The sequence below is a fragment of the Rhinolophus sinicus genome, chromosome 3 (genome assembly GCF_057876585.1).
Source record: "Rhinolophus sinicus isolate RSI-liver-muscle chromosome 3, RSI-T2T, whole genome shotgun sequence".
Classification (NCBI taxonomy): Eukaryota; Metazoa; Chordata; class Mammalia; order Chiroptera; family Rhinolophidae; genus Rhinolophus; species Rhinolophus sinicus.
The window spans coordinates 164,965,066-164,982,595 of NC_142503.1; the positions used below are offsets into that span (position 1 = coordinate 164,965,066).

At 38.2% G+C, this 17,530-nt stretch overlaps 1 protein-coding gene across 4 annotated transcripts in view; it reads left to right on the forward strand.

The window, feature by feature from the left end:
* TMEM260 (transmembrane protein 260) overlaps positions 1-16,596 on the forward strand; it is a 57,631-nt gene extending 41,035 nt beyond the window's left edge. For 3 of the 4 annotated variants that reach the window (XM_074327439.2, XM_019725781.3, XM_019725782.3), the window contains 6 exons: positions 62-233; positions 3,720-3,868; positions 6,921-7,097; positions 9,063-9,116; positions 10,887-10,977; positions 15,475-16,596. In XM_074327439.2, coding sequence (XP_074183540.2) covers positions 62-233; positions 3,720-3,868; positions 6,921-7,097; positions 9,063-9,116; positions 10,887-10,977; positions 15,475-15,729 — 898 coding nt within the window. In that variant the 3' untranslated portion in view covers positions 15,730-16,596. Of the gene's footprint in view, positions 1-61; positions 234-3,719; positions 3,869-6,920; positions 7,098-9,062; positions 9,117-10,886; positions 10,978-15,407 lie in introns of all 4 variants that reach the window. The other variant, XM_088797345.1, reaches the window with a different exon arrangement.
* Positions 16,597-17,530: the final 934 nt, after the last annotated feature.

Here is a 17,530-nt window from a genome sequence, read left to right on the forward strand (position 1 = left end):
ATCTTATTAAAACTGAAGCAATGTGTTACTATTTTAATGTGTTTTTGATCCTTTTATTTAGCATTTGTGACCAAAGGACCAATTATGTGATCGATAAATTTGCAAAGAACCTTCTAGCCTCTATGCCTCATGATGCAATTATCTTACTCAGAGGAGATCTGCCAGGAAATTCTCTCCGCTACATGCATTATTGTGAGGGACTGAGGCCAGATATTTCATTAGTGGATCAGGAAGTAAGTATGTGAAAAATGTACTTAGAATATTGTAATTATAATCATTTAAAAACATATGTCTTTAAAAAACTATTTTTTTAACAGTGGATGGGTACAGTTATCATCACTCTTAGGGAGAATATATATCACATTTTTGTTTATTTTAACTAATAATGTAAGTCATATGAGTTGCCTCTTTATTATTGAAACTGAATGTTTTAAGAATTAATTTTTAATGTGTTTCATGTTCGATTCAAATAATACCCTGGGTCTTTAGTTCACATAACAAACCATGAAAATTGTGTATTGTAAATTTATTTTTAAATTATTTTCCATTCAAATTAATACTGCCCACTGGTCCAGGGATTAAAATAAATTAGGTTGAATATAAAATAAGTCATACTGCAGGTAAGTAAATATTTCACTGAAAATAGAAATTACTAACCACAATTTTGCTATGGAGTATTTATGTAAACTTTGTTGATCCTATGAAAAAAATACTGGGGATGCCAAAAAATGTACACATTTTAAAAGATGTTACCTATGTATTACTTTTCGAAGTTGAATTACGGTAACAATGTGTAGTATGACATTGGCTCAAAAGATGGCGTTAATCAAATGAATGCTAGCATCATTCACTGTATTATATTATAATTTTAATACAGTTTTTTCCTTTCTTAAAATGTGTATACCTTTTTTGGCACCCTCTATATGTTTGGAGAGGATTGTGAAAATTTTGAAGTCTAGTAAAACAATCTTCTGGAACTGAAGAAATATATTTAAACTATAAGATTTATTATTTAAACCACAAATACTTAAAAGGGAACATGTTTTTAGAGCAGTCATCGGGAAACAAGAAGTACTTAATCTTAAAAAATACTATGATTAGTTTGGTTAAGTAAATTACTAGGCACAATATTAATTTAATAAATTTTGTTGAATTAATGAATATTTAGAACTAGCAAATAAAAAAACAAAAACTCATAGACACAGACAACAGTGTAGTGGTTACCAGAGAGTAAGGGGGGAGGTGGGATGGTAGAAGAGGGTAAAGGGGATCAAATAGCAGGGGTGCCAAAAAATGTATACAAGTGGGAACCTTGGTCAACGTTGCTCAAGCAGTAGTTCGCCATAATCAGAAGTGTCTGGACACTGATGGTGACCACTTTGAGCACCTCTTGTAATTGCAGAAGTCAAACGTGACTTGTATTCATCTTTTGTTATAGGTATATATTGAGTATTACAATTTTAATACAGTTTTCCTTTCTTAAAATGTGTATACATTTTTTTGGCACCCTCTGTATATGGTGATGGAAGGAGAACTGACTCTGGGTGGTAAACACACAATATGATACATAGATGATATATTACAGAATTGTATTCTTGAAACCTATGTAGTTTTGTTGAACATTGTCACCCCAATAAATTTTAATTTAAAAAACTATATAAACAGATTTGCAAATATAGGGAAATTTGCAAATTACACATTTTTGTAAGCAGTTTGCATTTATATCAAGTACATTAATTGATTAATTTGATCTTCAGTCTAGCTTCTGACAAAAGCTAGGTTATTTGTTGACAATATGGTATCACAATATGATTTTATATCCTGTTTGGGATGGCAGCTAATATACTTGAGAAGCTTGGATTTCAAAGTTAATTAGACTCAAATTCAAGTCCTCATCCTACCATTTCCTGGATATGTTGCATGGGGCTAATGGTTTTTCCTCTCAGAACCTCTGTTTCCTTATTTATAAAATGGAAATGATCATCATATAAGTTACATTGCTTTTGAATGCAAGAAACAAAATTCCTAAGAGTAGCTTAAACTGTGGAGTTTTTAATGTCACATAACAAGTAGTCTGGAGATAGTTGGTTTTAGGATTGATAATACGAGCAGTTCAATGATGTCAGCTTTCTGGGGCAGCTTCTCTTCCGGTATCTTGAACTGATGGATGCCCCGTTCCAAACATCACATCATGAAACTCATACTCATCCCCCTGGCTCTTTACATGTGCCCCAGTAGCCCCTAGCAGACCTCTTCTTGGACCCCACTTACCAGTATTGGGTCATATGCCAACTCCTAAACTACTCACTAGCAAAGAGGAATGACTAGATCCAAGTGTATTGCGGCCCTGGTTACTTGATCAAAATTAGAACTGTGTTAGAAAAAAGAAGGTATTAGCTGTTGAGTGGGCAATCAACAGTATCAGCTGTAACTATTCTTACATAATAAGGTTATTATGAAAATTAAATGGAAAATATTAACATCATAGCACACAGTGGGTATTTAATTAATGTTAATGTCCCCAAGAACTGAAACTATTGGGTAATAAAATCAAATTCAATAAACATTTTGTGAGTATTTACAATATACACTTACAATAAAATTAGTCATTCAAGTTAAATGACTTGTATAAAGCAAATAAAACATATGCATAATTGCTCAATGATATCCAAACTTTAACAAAGTTTTGAAAATGTGAATAGGAGTCTTTTCTTTAAAAAAAGAAAATCTGTACATATAAAAGTATAGACAAATAGATATTAACTACAGAATTAAGAAAAATTATTTTTCCTGATATTAGTGATTTGTGTTAATCAAAAGAACATATCAGGATATGTAATTAGTTTGGAGATACTAATAGATTGAGGTAATTTAGCCAAAAGTGGTTTTATTTTCGAGGCCTAGATTATCATTATGATGGAGCTTTTCAAGAGCAGGGATTATATCTTTTTTATTATAGGTGAACAATACTTGTGTTTTGAATGAATGGAGTAATGACACATCTCTATTTTGCCTAGGTTGTCTAGTGTGGCCACCAAAGACATTTCAACTTCAGCAAACATAATTTGAGAACTATTCTACGGCAGGCAATGTGCTAGGTGCCCAGCCACAAAGATGAAAAGATACAGTCCCTTCCCTCTAGGAGCTCGCAGTCTAGTGAGGCATAGGTTAAGAGCTACAAGTGTTAGAGGAGGATATCATTCTGCTGTGGAAACTGGGGAGGGCATCATAGAGGAAGTGATATTTAAGCTGTTTCTGAAAGTTGAGCACACATTCCCTATCGTGTTTCCCCGAAAATAAGACCGGGTCTTATATTACATTTTGCTCCAAAAGACGCATTAGGGCTTATGTTCAGGGGATGTCATCCTGAAAAATCATGCCAGGGCTTATTTTCCGGTTAGGTCTTATTTTCGGGGAAACATAGTATAAGAATGGGGGAAGGTCATTCTGGGAAATCCATCAAATGCATGGAGCAGAAGGAAAGTAGATACTGATCTTGCCAATGGCAGTCACAGCTGAAGACATGAAATCCAAGCTTTAGGTCACTAGAAGAGTAGTCAGTGCGACGTACCTCAGTTGTGCTTATATGCATTTTTCAATTATGTTTTCATTGAATGAGTATATCCACATTTTAGAGCGTTTTTGTTGTACTTGCTAACCTGGAGTGTGTTTTAAGAAATATATTAAAAGTACGACATCATATGTTATTTTTCTGGCAGATGATGACATATGAGTGGTATTTACCCAAGATGGCAAAACATTTACCAGGTGTCAACTTTCCTGGGAGCCGGTGGAATCCTGTGGAAGGAATATTACCTAGTGGAATGGTCACATTTAATCTTTATCATTTTCTTGAAATAAATAAACAGTAAGCATTCTTTTCATATAATAGCTTTTCTAAAATCTTAAGCTGTTCTAAAATTGTTTATGTAGCAGCTGTGCTTCATCCAAAAGACCAATTTTCTACACCTATTTTCCCGTCACTGGTGAGATTATCTTTGTAATTAAATTGAATATCTGTGCATAAATGAGGCCAGGCAGAAATAAATGTTATTGTTCTGGGTAAAGAAAAAATAAAGACAGATTAGCAAGAATAGCAAATAAGATCTTACTACAATTCAGAGAAATTAGAGATGTGCCTGCTACTTGAAATCATTGCAGGTAGATCGCAAGCAATTATAGTTTCTCCCTGATCAACACCATGGCCCCCTTTTAAGTGTAAAGAAAATGTTTTCCAGGAATAATCACTATATAAAAATAGCGTAAGGATTTTTTATAAAGGATAAGACATTTTTACAAATAAGAAAAGCACCTACAGTTATACTGACTGAGATAACATGTGAGAATTGTGAATTCTATACCTGAGAACATAAAATTATTTATTTCTGACCTTAACGATGAATAACGCCTCCAGGAGTATAGTGTTGACTATTTCTCCTGTCTGTGAAGTGCTTGGGATCGTCCAGAGTGTGAAGAAGACAAACTAATTTTATAATTTCTATTCTCTTAATAAAGGGACTTCCGAAATTCTTTGTAAATTGCAAAGTTAAATTATGCCTTACTAAGAACATAATAATATGATACTTTTGGCGTTCAGAGCCAGAAGCTTACTGTGGCTCGTGAAGAAATACAAAGGTAATGGGTATAAATTTGCTGAAGAATAACATGTAATTGTTTTGGAATAAAAGATTAAGAATATTAAGAATCATTAACATCCACAAGTAGTCATTTCTTTGTGAGTTGTATTTAATTTAATCTCACAAACATGTATTGAATCTACCATGTTCCAGCTTATATTAGGCCCTGGCAATATAATGAGACTTAGTTCCAAACTTAAGTAGACCGCAGTCTAGTTGTATATATACATATACATGAATATAGCTGGCCATGATATGATGGGATAAGCTCTATACCAGCAAAGCTTTGTCAAGTGTGAGACTCAGTAAATGTTCAGTCTGCATCTACTGAATGGATGATTTAACTGACAGTGTAAGCCAAGCATTCTGGGAGCATGGATGAGGAAGCAATTAATTCTGCCTGGGGGCATTCATTCAACACGCATTTAATAAATATTTGGTGTCCAGAGTGGCCAAACTCTACTATCCACAGCTGCATGGACCTGATCCCTCCTGTTACAGTCTGAGGGTTTTGGGTGATGTCTTAACTATGAAACAGATAAATTATAGTATCACCTGGTAAGTGTGATAATGTTAATATGGACAAAATGTTGGGGACTTGAGGGCTAAGTAGGCATTTGTCAGGTGGGTGGGAGAAGGCCAGTTCAAGGGAAGTACATGTGCAGTCCCGGAAGGGGCCAGCTGAGCTCTGGGGAAGTGGGGGTGGCCCAGTATGCTTGGAGCCCAGGGCTTAGAGAGCTAGGTGAGAAGCTGAGAGGAGGGATGGTGGGGCCCAGACTGTGAAGGGATTTAACCTATAAGTGTGGAGGAGGCATTTCCTCATGATGGAAATATTGCACGCTCCTTGTGAAAACTCTAAAGAGAAGTGTCCCCTTCCTCAGCGTTCTGGAAAAATGCCTAGCTGCCATTGCCATCACTATACTGCTCTCTGTGCTGCTGGTACAGTAGTGCCTGGTACCTGGAAAAGAGAGAAGGAAAAACATCCAGGGTATTTTCTCTGCTCTCCCCAACCCTTACAAGTTCCCTTTGCTGCTTCTTGGGCTAGAAAAAATAAGGTTCTTAGAGCTCCTTTATCCTCACTTGCTGTGTACTTCTGGGTTTCAGGCTGCTTTGGAGTCCAGGCCAGGCAATACTGGAAGGGGGAAAATGGTAAACTTACCACAGATTTGGAGGAACATAGAATTCTGGTCTCTTCCCCCAACTCTTCTTTCTACCATTTACTTTTCAGAGTGTTCAGATAAGCTGTTCCCTGTATTCTGTCCAGGAATTATAGATGTGTACAGTGGGAGAAACAGGGCCATCGTCCCCAGAACCAGAACTCTGTTATGTTTTAAGACTGTACTTTATATCAGATATCTCATTTAATCTTGAACAGCCCTGAAAGAGTTATACCCATTTCACAGATAAGGAGAATAGACACAGGTAGTTTATAGTAATTTCCCCCAAATCATAGAGGTCATAAATGGTGGGGGAGAAATCTAAAATCTAAGCCAGAAGTATCTTGTTTCAAAGTTCATGAAGTTTTTTACTTTCAAGTAATTTCTTCTAATATGCTTTTTTTTTCTACTTAGTAATAGCATTAAGGCATATATCACTAATTGGAATAGAACTGTTCTATTACAATGTTTTTTGATCCAAGTTTATTTAAACAATTTCTATTACTAATTTTGGTATGATTTGAAGCTCCTAATAGTTATTCAGTTCTAACTACTTTTATTCAGTGAATACTATGTGTTAGCTATGCATCATGCTATGTGGGATTCAGAGTAAATTCAGAGATAGAGAGCCTGTCCTCACGGCGCTTCTGGTTTACTCAGAGAGATTTATCAATGCAAACAGTAAGTGTAACACAATAATAATAAAAGAGATAAAAATAAATAAAATGTAATGGGCATTTGAGGAAGGAAAGATACTTCTAAGTAGGGACACAAAGGAAGACTTTTATTTCCACTTAAAGTAAAAGAAGGTATCAAATAATATGTGTGCTTACACATGACACAGGACCACAGAAGTTCATTATAATAATGCTTGTCCCCAAGTGATGTCTTATAATGTCATGAACAGGTAGGTTTTATCATTTATGTCTATTTACTTCTCCATAGCCCCTCAAAACAGCTTTTTCACACTAAAATAAATTTCAACCAGTCTAGTTGGGAAAGATTTAAATAAACCAAAATGTTCACAGATGGTTTATTGGTAACTAAGGTTTAACCCTTCATAAGTTATATTTATTTAATATTTAGAACTTTAAGTTAAAAATATATATTTTTCTGTTTTCAATAGAAAACAAACATTTGTTTGCATAGGAATTCATGAAGGTGACCCAACCTGGAAAAAGAACTATTCACTTTGGCCATGGGGTTCTTGTGACAAATTAGTGCCTTCAGAGATTGTATTCAACCCTGAGGAATGGATTAAACTTACAAGAAACATCTATAACTGGACTGAAGAATATGGACGGTATGAACAGCAGTTCTATTTTTCATCGGAGTATAGCAATTTTGTATGCCTGAAAAACTTACTAAATTTTGAGATGCCTCTTAATTCTTTGGTCCTTTTTTTAATTAATTATTAATATTGTCATTTGCTGCCCACAGCGTATCATACTAGAGAAAGAACATGTATTTGAAGAACAATGGGGCAATGGGAGGCTGTGGTTGAGTGGACACTGAACTAGTTAGATGCAGGGCACCTTCCACTTCCAACTCTTGTAATGCTGTGTAGTCCACAAGTCCATATCTCATGCCCTAAAAGTGAAAGAGATTCATGAACTGTGGTAGACCTTTAAAAGGTTGCCCATGGTTGTTTCTACCTGCATATACTTGTCATATTTTTCTTTCTTCAAGAATGGAGGCACCTAGAGACTATTACGCTCGGTGAAATAAATCAGACTGAGAAAGACAAATACCATATGATCTCACTCATATGTGAAATCTAAAGAACAGAATAAACGAGCAATCAAAACAAATAGATTCAGAGGTTATAGAGAAAAAACTGATGGCTGCTAGATGGGAGGGATGTGGGGATGTGGGAAGAAGGTGAGGGGATTAGGAAGTACAAATTGGTAGTCACAATATAGTTACAGGGATATGAAATACAGCATGGGGCATGTAATCAATAATGTTGTAAAGACTATGCAGGGTGTCAGATGGGCACTGGACTCATCAGGGCGATCACTTCATAGACTGTAGATGCCTGACCACTGCATTGTACACTTGAAGCTCAAGTAGAATAATACTGAATGTCAACTATCATTAAATATACCTATATATATATGTGTATTTATTTATTCACGGGATGTAAAGTACAGCATAGGGAATATATCCAATGGTACTGTAACAGCTATGTACGATGTCAGAGGGGTAGTAGACTTGGGGAGGTTATCACTTTGTGAGGGTGTAAATGTCTAACTATTACATTGTCTTGCACACTTGAAACTAATAAAAAATTAAATAGATAAATAAATAAAATAATATAAAATAAAGGAATGGCAGATAAGTTCTCTATAGGGAACACTGGGACTTAAGTAACTTTTTCTTTACAATTGTTTGCCATCAGCCTGGTTATGTTGTTTTGGGCATGATCAGAAGCATTTCTATATGGAGTTGACTCTCCCATGTGGAAAATGAGTCACCATCTAAAGAAATGTGCCTCCATTGCTGATGATTAAAAATGTGAGTTCTTTAAAGATTAGATCATTTTGCGTATAACTTAAAAACAACAAGCAAGATCTCATGAAAAATGTTACAATGTTTTTTCTGAACCAATGTGAACAGATTGCATTGCTGTGCACCAGACATGGATAAGTAGGTCTACATCAGAGTACTCTGACCCTCGTCAGGAAAAGTTAGAAAATAACCTATTCTGTAAACAGCTGATGACAGTATAAGTACACAACGATATCACTCATTCTCTTTGTTCCATCAGAATAGATACACAAGAGAATTTTTAATTAAAAGAAAAAAATCAGCAAATAGTTTAGCCAGTGTTCTTTGAGCAGCATCTAGCTCCAGCAATGATTTAGCAAAGCCATGCCTCCCCTGTCTCCAGGCCTATCCGTCTTGCTTTATAGCTCGTTCGCTCTTAACTGTGTCCAGGGTGATGGAGGCTCAGCCCTGCCCCTTTGCCTGTCTAGTAGTTCTTAGGAACAACTGGTTCCCCAAACGCCTCCAGCCTATAGCCAGCAATCCTTTGTTCCCATGAGGCACTGGGGTTCATTATGCAGATTAAGAACACATTTACCAACACCTCAAATTCCTAATGATAGAACTTTGCTTAGAGAATAAGTTTATTATTTCGGTCCTTATCAGTACTTCAAGATCCAGCCTGTGTTATTTGCCTTGTAAGATTATAACATAAGGATTACCCATCCGTAGCCGTAAATGTAACTGGCAGAAAAATGTTACTGTTTTCTTGTACCTACAGGTTTGAGCCATCTTCTTGGGAGTCTGTGGCCAATGAGGAGATGTGGCAAGCAAGGTGACTAATGTGCGCTTTTGTGTTTGCAGCCTGTTTCTAATATGGCAGAGAAGTAGCCTGTAGCACTTTTCACTGGGGTGTAGGGGTGAGTGGTGATAATAAAAATAACATTTATAAGCAGTTATTTTGTTTGAGGTATTGTACTAATAATTATACATGAATAATCTCATTTCATCCTCACAAGAGCCTATGAAGAAATTACTATTATCTCCATTTCATAAAAGAACAAACTGGAGGTAGCGAGGTTCTTTGTCCAAGGCCACATAGCTACTAGTGATGGAGTCTGATTCTGGAACACTCATAATTCCTGTGCTCTCCTGCCTCAACTAAACCAAAGTGAGTGTGATTAAGAAGTTGATCATTATTACCGTGTTTCCCCGAAAATAAGACCTAGCCAGACAATCAGCTCTAATGCGTCTTTTGGAGCAAAAATTAATATAAGACCCAGTATTATATTATATTATATTATATTATATTATATTATATTATATTATATTATATTATACCAGGTCTTATATGATAGTAAAATAAGACTGGGTCTTATATTAATTTTTGCTCCAAAAGAAGCATTAGAGCTGATTGTCTGCCTAGGTCTTATTTTTGGGGAAACACGTCTCTCCACGTGTAATATGCTAGTTAATTATCCAAGCACTTATTGAAGCACTTCCTAGATGCCAGGCATTGTGCCAGACATGGAAACTACATATATGAATACAACACAGTTCCTACCCTTGAGTTGCTCATAGACTAATGGAGCAATCAGACATGTTAAAAGAGATTTGAATATTCATGTGCTAGATATTTTACATTCCTGTTGTTCTGTATGGAACACCTCACGGCCATGCTATTGACTCTCTTGGTTCCTGTCATTATTTTAAAATAATTGAAATATCTAATGCTAACAGACTTTGGCTTAAATATTAATGGAAGAGTTCTAAATGATACAGACGGGGGTACCAAGTACATAGGAAGTACTTTCTGCAGCAAAGGAAGGATGACCACTCTGGGCCAGAGACTGTGCTTTGCGCTGGGAATCGACTTATGGTGTACAAAGGGTTTACTTGTAAGTTTAAAGAGGTTTTAAAAAAATTGTCAAGAAATACAGTTCCAAAACAATGACAAAAATACACATACTATAATTTATGCAGTAGTGTTTTTGAAAAAGTCAGAAAACAGCATATTTCAAGTTATCTGCCTAGTTATGGGGACAAATACTTGCTTGGAAGAACTGATCAAAGATATACCGTATGTTGGCACAATTCTTCACTGTGATTGCTGGAAAGCTGGGGGAGCAATCACATAAAAGAAGAAAGCAGATTATTTGGGTGGGTATTGATTTAATTGGGGTGCTGACTACAATTTGGATGAGTTCATGTGGTCAGAGTGCAGCCACCTTTGAAGAGTTGGTCACACACGCATGAGCCATTGTGGTGGGCACGTGCAGGGATGTGCCGACAAACTCCGCAGGTCTCCCCCTGCCCAGCTGCTCTTGCATAACAATAATGTACATCTGGAGGAAAAGTGATGTATGCTAGTGATGATGAACGTAAGCTGTTTTCTAAAAGAACTGGCAGTCGGTATGAAGTCAGTGTCTTGGCATTGGAGGGGGGGTTACTGTTGGTTCAGAGTAAATGTCTATGAATAGGAGAGAAGTAAAAAGAACACAATAAAGGATTTTGCATGTTCCTTATCGATGGAAAAGTCTAGCAGATTTAGCTTCGAATGTGAAATTGATGAGGTGATTTTAATGAAGTCTCTCCCCACCCACAGGATGAAAACACCATTCTTCATTTTTAACCTGGCAGAAACTGTGAATATGCCTTCAAATGTGAAAGCTCAACTCTACACTCACGCATATGACGTACGTTACACTTTTATATATAAATGTATTTGGTGGGAGGGTGGTGGTGATTGTTTGGGATACAAGGAGGGTGTATCACAATGGAGTTTTGACTTTTTGCTTCCAGCTTTATTTGGCATTATAAAACAGTGGGAAAAAATGGAAAAATACTCATGCGTTTCACAAATAATGTCTAAAGTGTATGGCTATGGTCAGCAAAGTAATACCTCGCACCCCAATAATGTCCACGTCCTAATGTCCAGAGCCTGTGAATATATGGCTCACGTGGCAGAAGGAACTTGGCAGGTGTGATGAAGGATTTTGAGGTGGGGAGAGTGTCCTGGATCATATCCAAGTGCGCCCAGTGTAATCACAAGAGTCCTTATGAGGAGGAGGCAGAAGGGTCAGAATTGGAGAAGGAAATGTGACAATGCTTAGAGGTCAGAGAGGAAGATTTGAAGATGCTGTGCCGCTGGCCTGGGCGATGGAGGAAGGGACCACGGTGAGGGAGTCCAGGCAGCCTCTGGACGCTGGAAAGGGCAAATAAACAGATTCTAGAGCCTCCAGAAGGAATACAGCCCTGCTGATTTTACAAAAACCTTGATTTTATCACTTTTGACCTCCAGAAGTGTAACATAATAAATTTATATTGTTTTAAGCCAGTACATTTGTGGTGATTTGTTACAACAGCCATAGGAAACAAATTTAATGACTTTTTTTGTTTAAAGTACTGACAAGTCGCCCTCTATTGCAAAAGTCATGACTTGAAACGACAGGGCCATGGCTGGTTGAGAGGTCATGAGAAAGATAAAGGGTCTTGGAGAGAGACTTCGGTTTGTTTGGCTTCCTGGGGCCACAGTTAGAAGACAGAGCCCAGCCACACTGAGGGTCTGGCGCAATCGGTTCTCTCTGATGGGAAATGGGAGTACAGTATGTCCTTACTTAATGTCGTTGATAGGTTCTGCACCTTTAAACGAGATGATGTATAATGCAGTTTTACCATAGGCTAGTTGATATAAACAAGAGTTAAGCTTCTACAAAATCTCATCAACATTACGAAATAACATTGAATGAAACGACATTATTTGAGGAGCTGCTGTACAGAGCAAATACTTGCTATAACACTATTTTTAACAAGTCGCTGCTTTTCTGTGATTTGTAACACTGGGCTCTTTAGACACCTTCGAAGATAGTCTTAGAGCCTGCTATATAAGAAACAGACCTCCTGGCACGGGCCAGTAAAAAGAGAACCCGGGAGCTATACGTATGAACAATGGAGGTACTCCTGCCATCTCTAGGCTGCTATGCATCTGCTCAGCCAGGGTATTTGTTTGGTGTTAAGTCAAAATAGCATGGTGTCCAATCAGTATGACTAATTTTACTCCAAAATTTTGTGGTCATTGTTTATCTATTTATTCATTCACTCATAGGCAATTTATTGAGCACCCAGTCTGTTCCAAATATTGTGGTGGAGACGATCAACCACTGTCCCTGCTATCAAGGAGGTAGCAGACTAGAGAGAAAAGATAAAGTCCTAATTTCAGTCTAGTAAGTGACATGAGAGGTTTGCAGAGGTACAGTAAGGACAGAGAGCCGTACATGAATATACCATCCTGCAGGGAAGGGTGATAAGGAAGGGAAAGAAGACTTCCAGAGGAGATGTCACTGGTGTTTCATCTTGAAAAATCAGAAGGAACTAGCCAGACAGATGGTGGGGCAGGGTAGTGAGACAGTGGGGAAGGGAGGACATTCCATAAAGAGGGCACGACAGTGACAAAGGCGTGACTCTTGAGGTACCCACTGAAGTACAGCAAGTGATGGATTAGAGGAGGCAACATGTTGGCATTCTGTCTGGCAGTCGGGAGGTCCATGCTCAAGACCCATTTCGCCATTAATTGTCAACTGTGAGTCAGTTAACCTTTCCAGGCCTTGATTTTTTTATTTGGGGGGGAAAAAAAAAAATGTGGGCTTTAAACTTTTTAAGTTTTCTCTCATATCCTGGTCATATCATATCCTGTTCATCTCTAATTCCGTGTGATTCTGTGAAAAACAAGTAGTATTGAATTGGGAGAAATCTGAGACTTACTAATATTTCATATTCTCATCAGCGGTCTATTCCATGGTCAGTTGTTAGGTCACTATTGAAGCTAATTCACAGATATAGTGTCCCTTTGGGCCTGTAAGCTTTACTCTTCTCAGTGAGCACAAGTCTAGAGCCCAGTCCATAGTTGTCGCCTTCACATGTATCTCCAGTCGTGTGACATTGTTTGCAAGACAAATGAGAACACACAAATCCACCCCACCCCACCCTACCTCCAGTACTGGTTGTTCAAGAATATTGTTAGATGCAAAAGATATTTTTGTCATTATTTACATTATCCTGTTCCATAATTTATACAGAACATTAAGTTCAGGTGCAGTGGGGGAGCAGGGAGTATCCCTGTTATCTTTAGGAATACATCTGAGAAGTTGAAGATGGCCCCAGCAAATACGATACAGTCTGCCAAGACTAATGTCACAGTTCACACACACAGAGGAGGAAGTAGAATTCCACATGATGAGAAATGACTGGCTTCTTAGGATGCAGCACACGGGGCTTAATGGGCCATCCAGAAAAGGATGATGATGCTTCAGTAACCAAGTGTTCTAGAAAAGGGTAGTATGATTGTTCTGACATCTGGAGACTAGAGCAGGGAGGTCGCAAGTGAGCCTCTCATTCTCTTGAGCCACTGGGGAAATGCTCACTGAGGTACTGACCTCTGTTTTGAACTCCAAAACCTTAGTAGGATTTTGAAAACGGGGGAGTGAAGAACCTGAAGATTTCCTGCGCACCTGCTCTGTGCCAGGCACTTTCCACACGCCCCTCATACGAGGGAAGCTAGGGGAGAGAAGCAACAGATAGAGGGAAGACTATGAGGGAAGGTAGAGAAACACTGACTATTTTACCAAGAGAATGAAAAGGTGGGAGGCTAATTCATAGCTTTGATATATATATGAAAGTGTGAGGTGACTCTTCCCTATTTTGTGGAGTAAAGGAAACCTAGAGGGAAATTGCTTTAAAAGGCAGCTTGAAGACTGAAGATTATTAAATATCAAAATGACATATCAAACACGGATTGCGGAATTTTTTAAAAAATAGGTATGGGTGGCTGGATGGCTCAGTTGGTTAGAGCACGAGCTCTGAACAACACGGTTGCCAGTTTGATTCCCACATGGGCCAGTGAGCTGTGCCCTCCACAACTAGATTAAAGATAATGAGCTGCCACTGAGTTCTGGAGGGGTGGCCGGATGGCTCAGTTGGTGAGCACGCGAGCTCTCACAACAAGGTTGCCAGTTCAATTCCCACAGGGGATGGTGGGCTGCGCCCCCTGCAACTAAGATTAAAAACGGTGACTGGACTTGGAGCTGAGCTGTTCCCTCCACAACTAGATTGAAAGACAACAACTTGGAGAAACACACTGTTCTCCAATATTCCCCAATAAAATCTTTTTAAAAAATAGGTTAGGCATGCCTTTATCTGCTCTGGAGTAGGAATTGGGGAAAAAGATAATATACGGGGTCCCTTTCACGTGAATGATGTGACGAATACAGTTCTCATTTCAACAGCACTTGTCCCCAGAAAAAGCATCATTGCTTATTGTGTGCTGTCATGGAGTCTGCTGGTAAACCCAAGTTCCTGTAGCTCTAACTCCAATTTGACAATCTCCCAGAAAGCTGTGAAATTCCCAGATAAACAAGTGTAATCTTCTGTTTTACAGATTTGTATCTACTTTTTCATTGAATCTTGTTTTTCCACCAGAAAACTATGTATCAAAAATTCTGTCTTATTAATACTACCTCTGATGCTGAAAAACGAAGTTCCTAATTCCTGTCGGCAGTTTACATGATCCAAATTGTAATTACAGGATCCTAGCATGAAGCTTTTCAATATCTCGCTTTAAGGCTAGCTGCTAAATTCTATTATGCCCAGTCTGTTCAGTGTGGGATTCGTTTGAGTCATTTGATCATTGCTCTTATTACTGTTGTTTTTAATGTAGAGGAACATTTATGTGAAAATGAGGGACAAAATTTAAATTCCTTCAAGTTTTTTTCCATGCAGTTTTCTAAAGAAAGCAATTTTTTTTCTCCAACAGCTAAATTTAGAGTTTCAACCTTTCTGCCTATTGAGTAAATGGCTTTCCATGAATTAGAAGTAAATCCCTTTCCCAGAACATCTTTCTGGAGGAAGAGCATTTTGTCCTGACACAGTGTGTCATAGGTTCCCTCCGCAACATCTGAAAAACCCCAGAAGCACTTTTTGATGAAGCACATTTGCCTCCTGCTACTGTAATAATTACAGTAACATCCTTGCATTTTCTGCATGGCCTAGCAACGATTAGATTTTTACTGTAGGCTGCTTGGATTTCTTTTCCCCTTGTGTTATTAATTTCTCTGTGTTTTCTTTTTTTGAGGGGGGTGCCGGGAAGGGTGCGAATCAAGGGATAACAACGAAACACCAGCATGTTTGCTGTCTTCCAGCTTTATAAGGAGCTTGTCTCTTCGCGGAAGGAACATCCAGTGAACTGGCACAAGAACTACGCCATCGCCTGCGAGCGGATGCTGCGCCTCGGGCCAAGAGGCGCGGACCCCGAAGTCTTGTTGTCTGAAACCATCCGACATTTCCGTCTCTACACCCAGAAAGCACGGAATGATCCACAACTGGCTGATATTTCCGTTGCTCTGAAACACCTAAGAAATGAACTGCAAAGTCTGAGAAATAGGAAAAATGTCTGAGACAGCAAAATGGGGAAAAAAAACCTGCTCCTTATTCTGCTTCCGAAATTCTGAGGTCCAAAAGTTTTCCTCCAAGAAAAGAAACTGTATCAAAAATTGAAGACTAGGTCACCTCCCAGCCAGAAGTAACGTGGCACAGCAGTACTGTTCCATGGGGAAGGGGGGGTGTTAGTGACAGTGACGGAGGTGTGCTATTTATGCATATTCTGTTTATCCCATGTTACCAAATGAGCAGTTCAGTAAGAATCTTTCCAAAATTCTTGCTACCTCCACAGTCTTTCATCTAATGACTTTGCTTGATTGGATTCTAAAAGAGAATGGACTCTTTTCATATATTTAAAATATTGACCATCAATCTTTTAAGGGTCCTGCTTATTGGGATCAATCTTGAAGATTAAATTCTTAAAACATTAATACTAGACCAAACACGTTTTCTGTTTTCCAAAAGTGATTTTTTTTTTTAAAGAATGAATCTTGTTATGTTACAAGTTAGAATTCCTTTTCTTCCCCTTTGAGTAGCTGTGGTTGTTACACAATCTCACGCTTCAAGCTAAATACCAACTGGATGATAGTTTGAGCAAAGTTGGGATTTTACTGTCTTAGATAATTCTCGGGAAGCACTGAAAAACAAAGCTAATTCGTTGTTTGCTTTTTTTCAGTTGCATAAACTGATTGGCAAGTAAAAAGGATTTTGCATTTCTTCAATTAATTTTATATTTATGTTTTACTTCTATTTGGACTCACAAATCTGTGCCCAATAATAAGTAGGCTCCTGCTACCAAAATGCGAGGGAAAAAAAAAAAAAAAAGGTGGGGATTGGATGGGGGAAATGGGGAAGTGGTTCAATAAATTAATTTCTGTTACAAGCATCTTTTATACATATTACTAAAGAGAACATAGTAAGAAATGCAAATAATAGTTCTTTATTTTATTATGACAGTTAATTAATAGCAACCTGTTTTAATGAATAAAGTCACTCAGAGTCCTTCAGCACTTCCTAAGCAGAGGCCCGAATCTGTAGGGATTCTTTTCCCCCCAATTGTATAGCTCCTAGACTCCAAGCACTATATAGGCCCCTGTATAGAAATGCTCACTAATGAAGAGGGAGGGCTAGAAGCTTGTCTGCATTCAAAGATCACTGGTGAGTCATTCAGCAAGAAAAGGCCCCTTACCAGGAATAGTCACAGTTCCGTGGCATTGTACTAGCAAAAGGGTCTGATCAAAGGTCTCCTGTGGAGCTTGCATGGTTCCCTTTCATACTACGACCATAATTAAAACCACTAATTCTCTTTTAAAATGCTGCAGGATGCCATGTAGGCATCTGTCTGGAGTGTCCTTTGTGATGTCATAAGCTGTTAAGGACCAGTGCCGAGGGCTTTTGAGTGAAATGCCAGTCATGAAGGTGCTTCAAGACAAGGGTGCCTCTAAAAGCTTGACAGGGCCTTGACTGCACAATTCGAGCTGAATTTGCCCCTTGTCAGCTGCCAGTAAATAAATCTCAAAGGGGGAAAAGCTGAAGTTTCATTACCTGATCCATGGGGCTTTGTTGGTTTTGGCATCACACAGGGGAAGCTCTTGCCCCTCCATTCTCTGGATTTGAAGATGTCCATTGGAGCCTGCAGTGCCTGGACAGGGTTCAGAGCGGAACCTTTTGAAGAGTGTCAATAGTTGTAACAGTTCAGCTGTTAGGAAGACAAATAAATGGAGGAGCTCATTAATCCGCTTTTGGCTCTCAGTGCCTTTTGCCCTTTTATCACAGCCTTATTAGGCTCCTACTCATCTTGAACCAGAAAAAAATGAA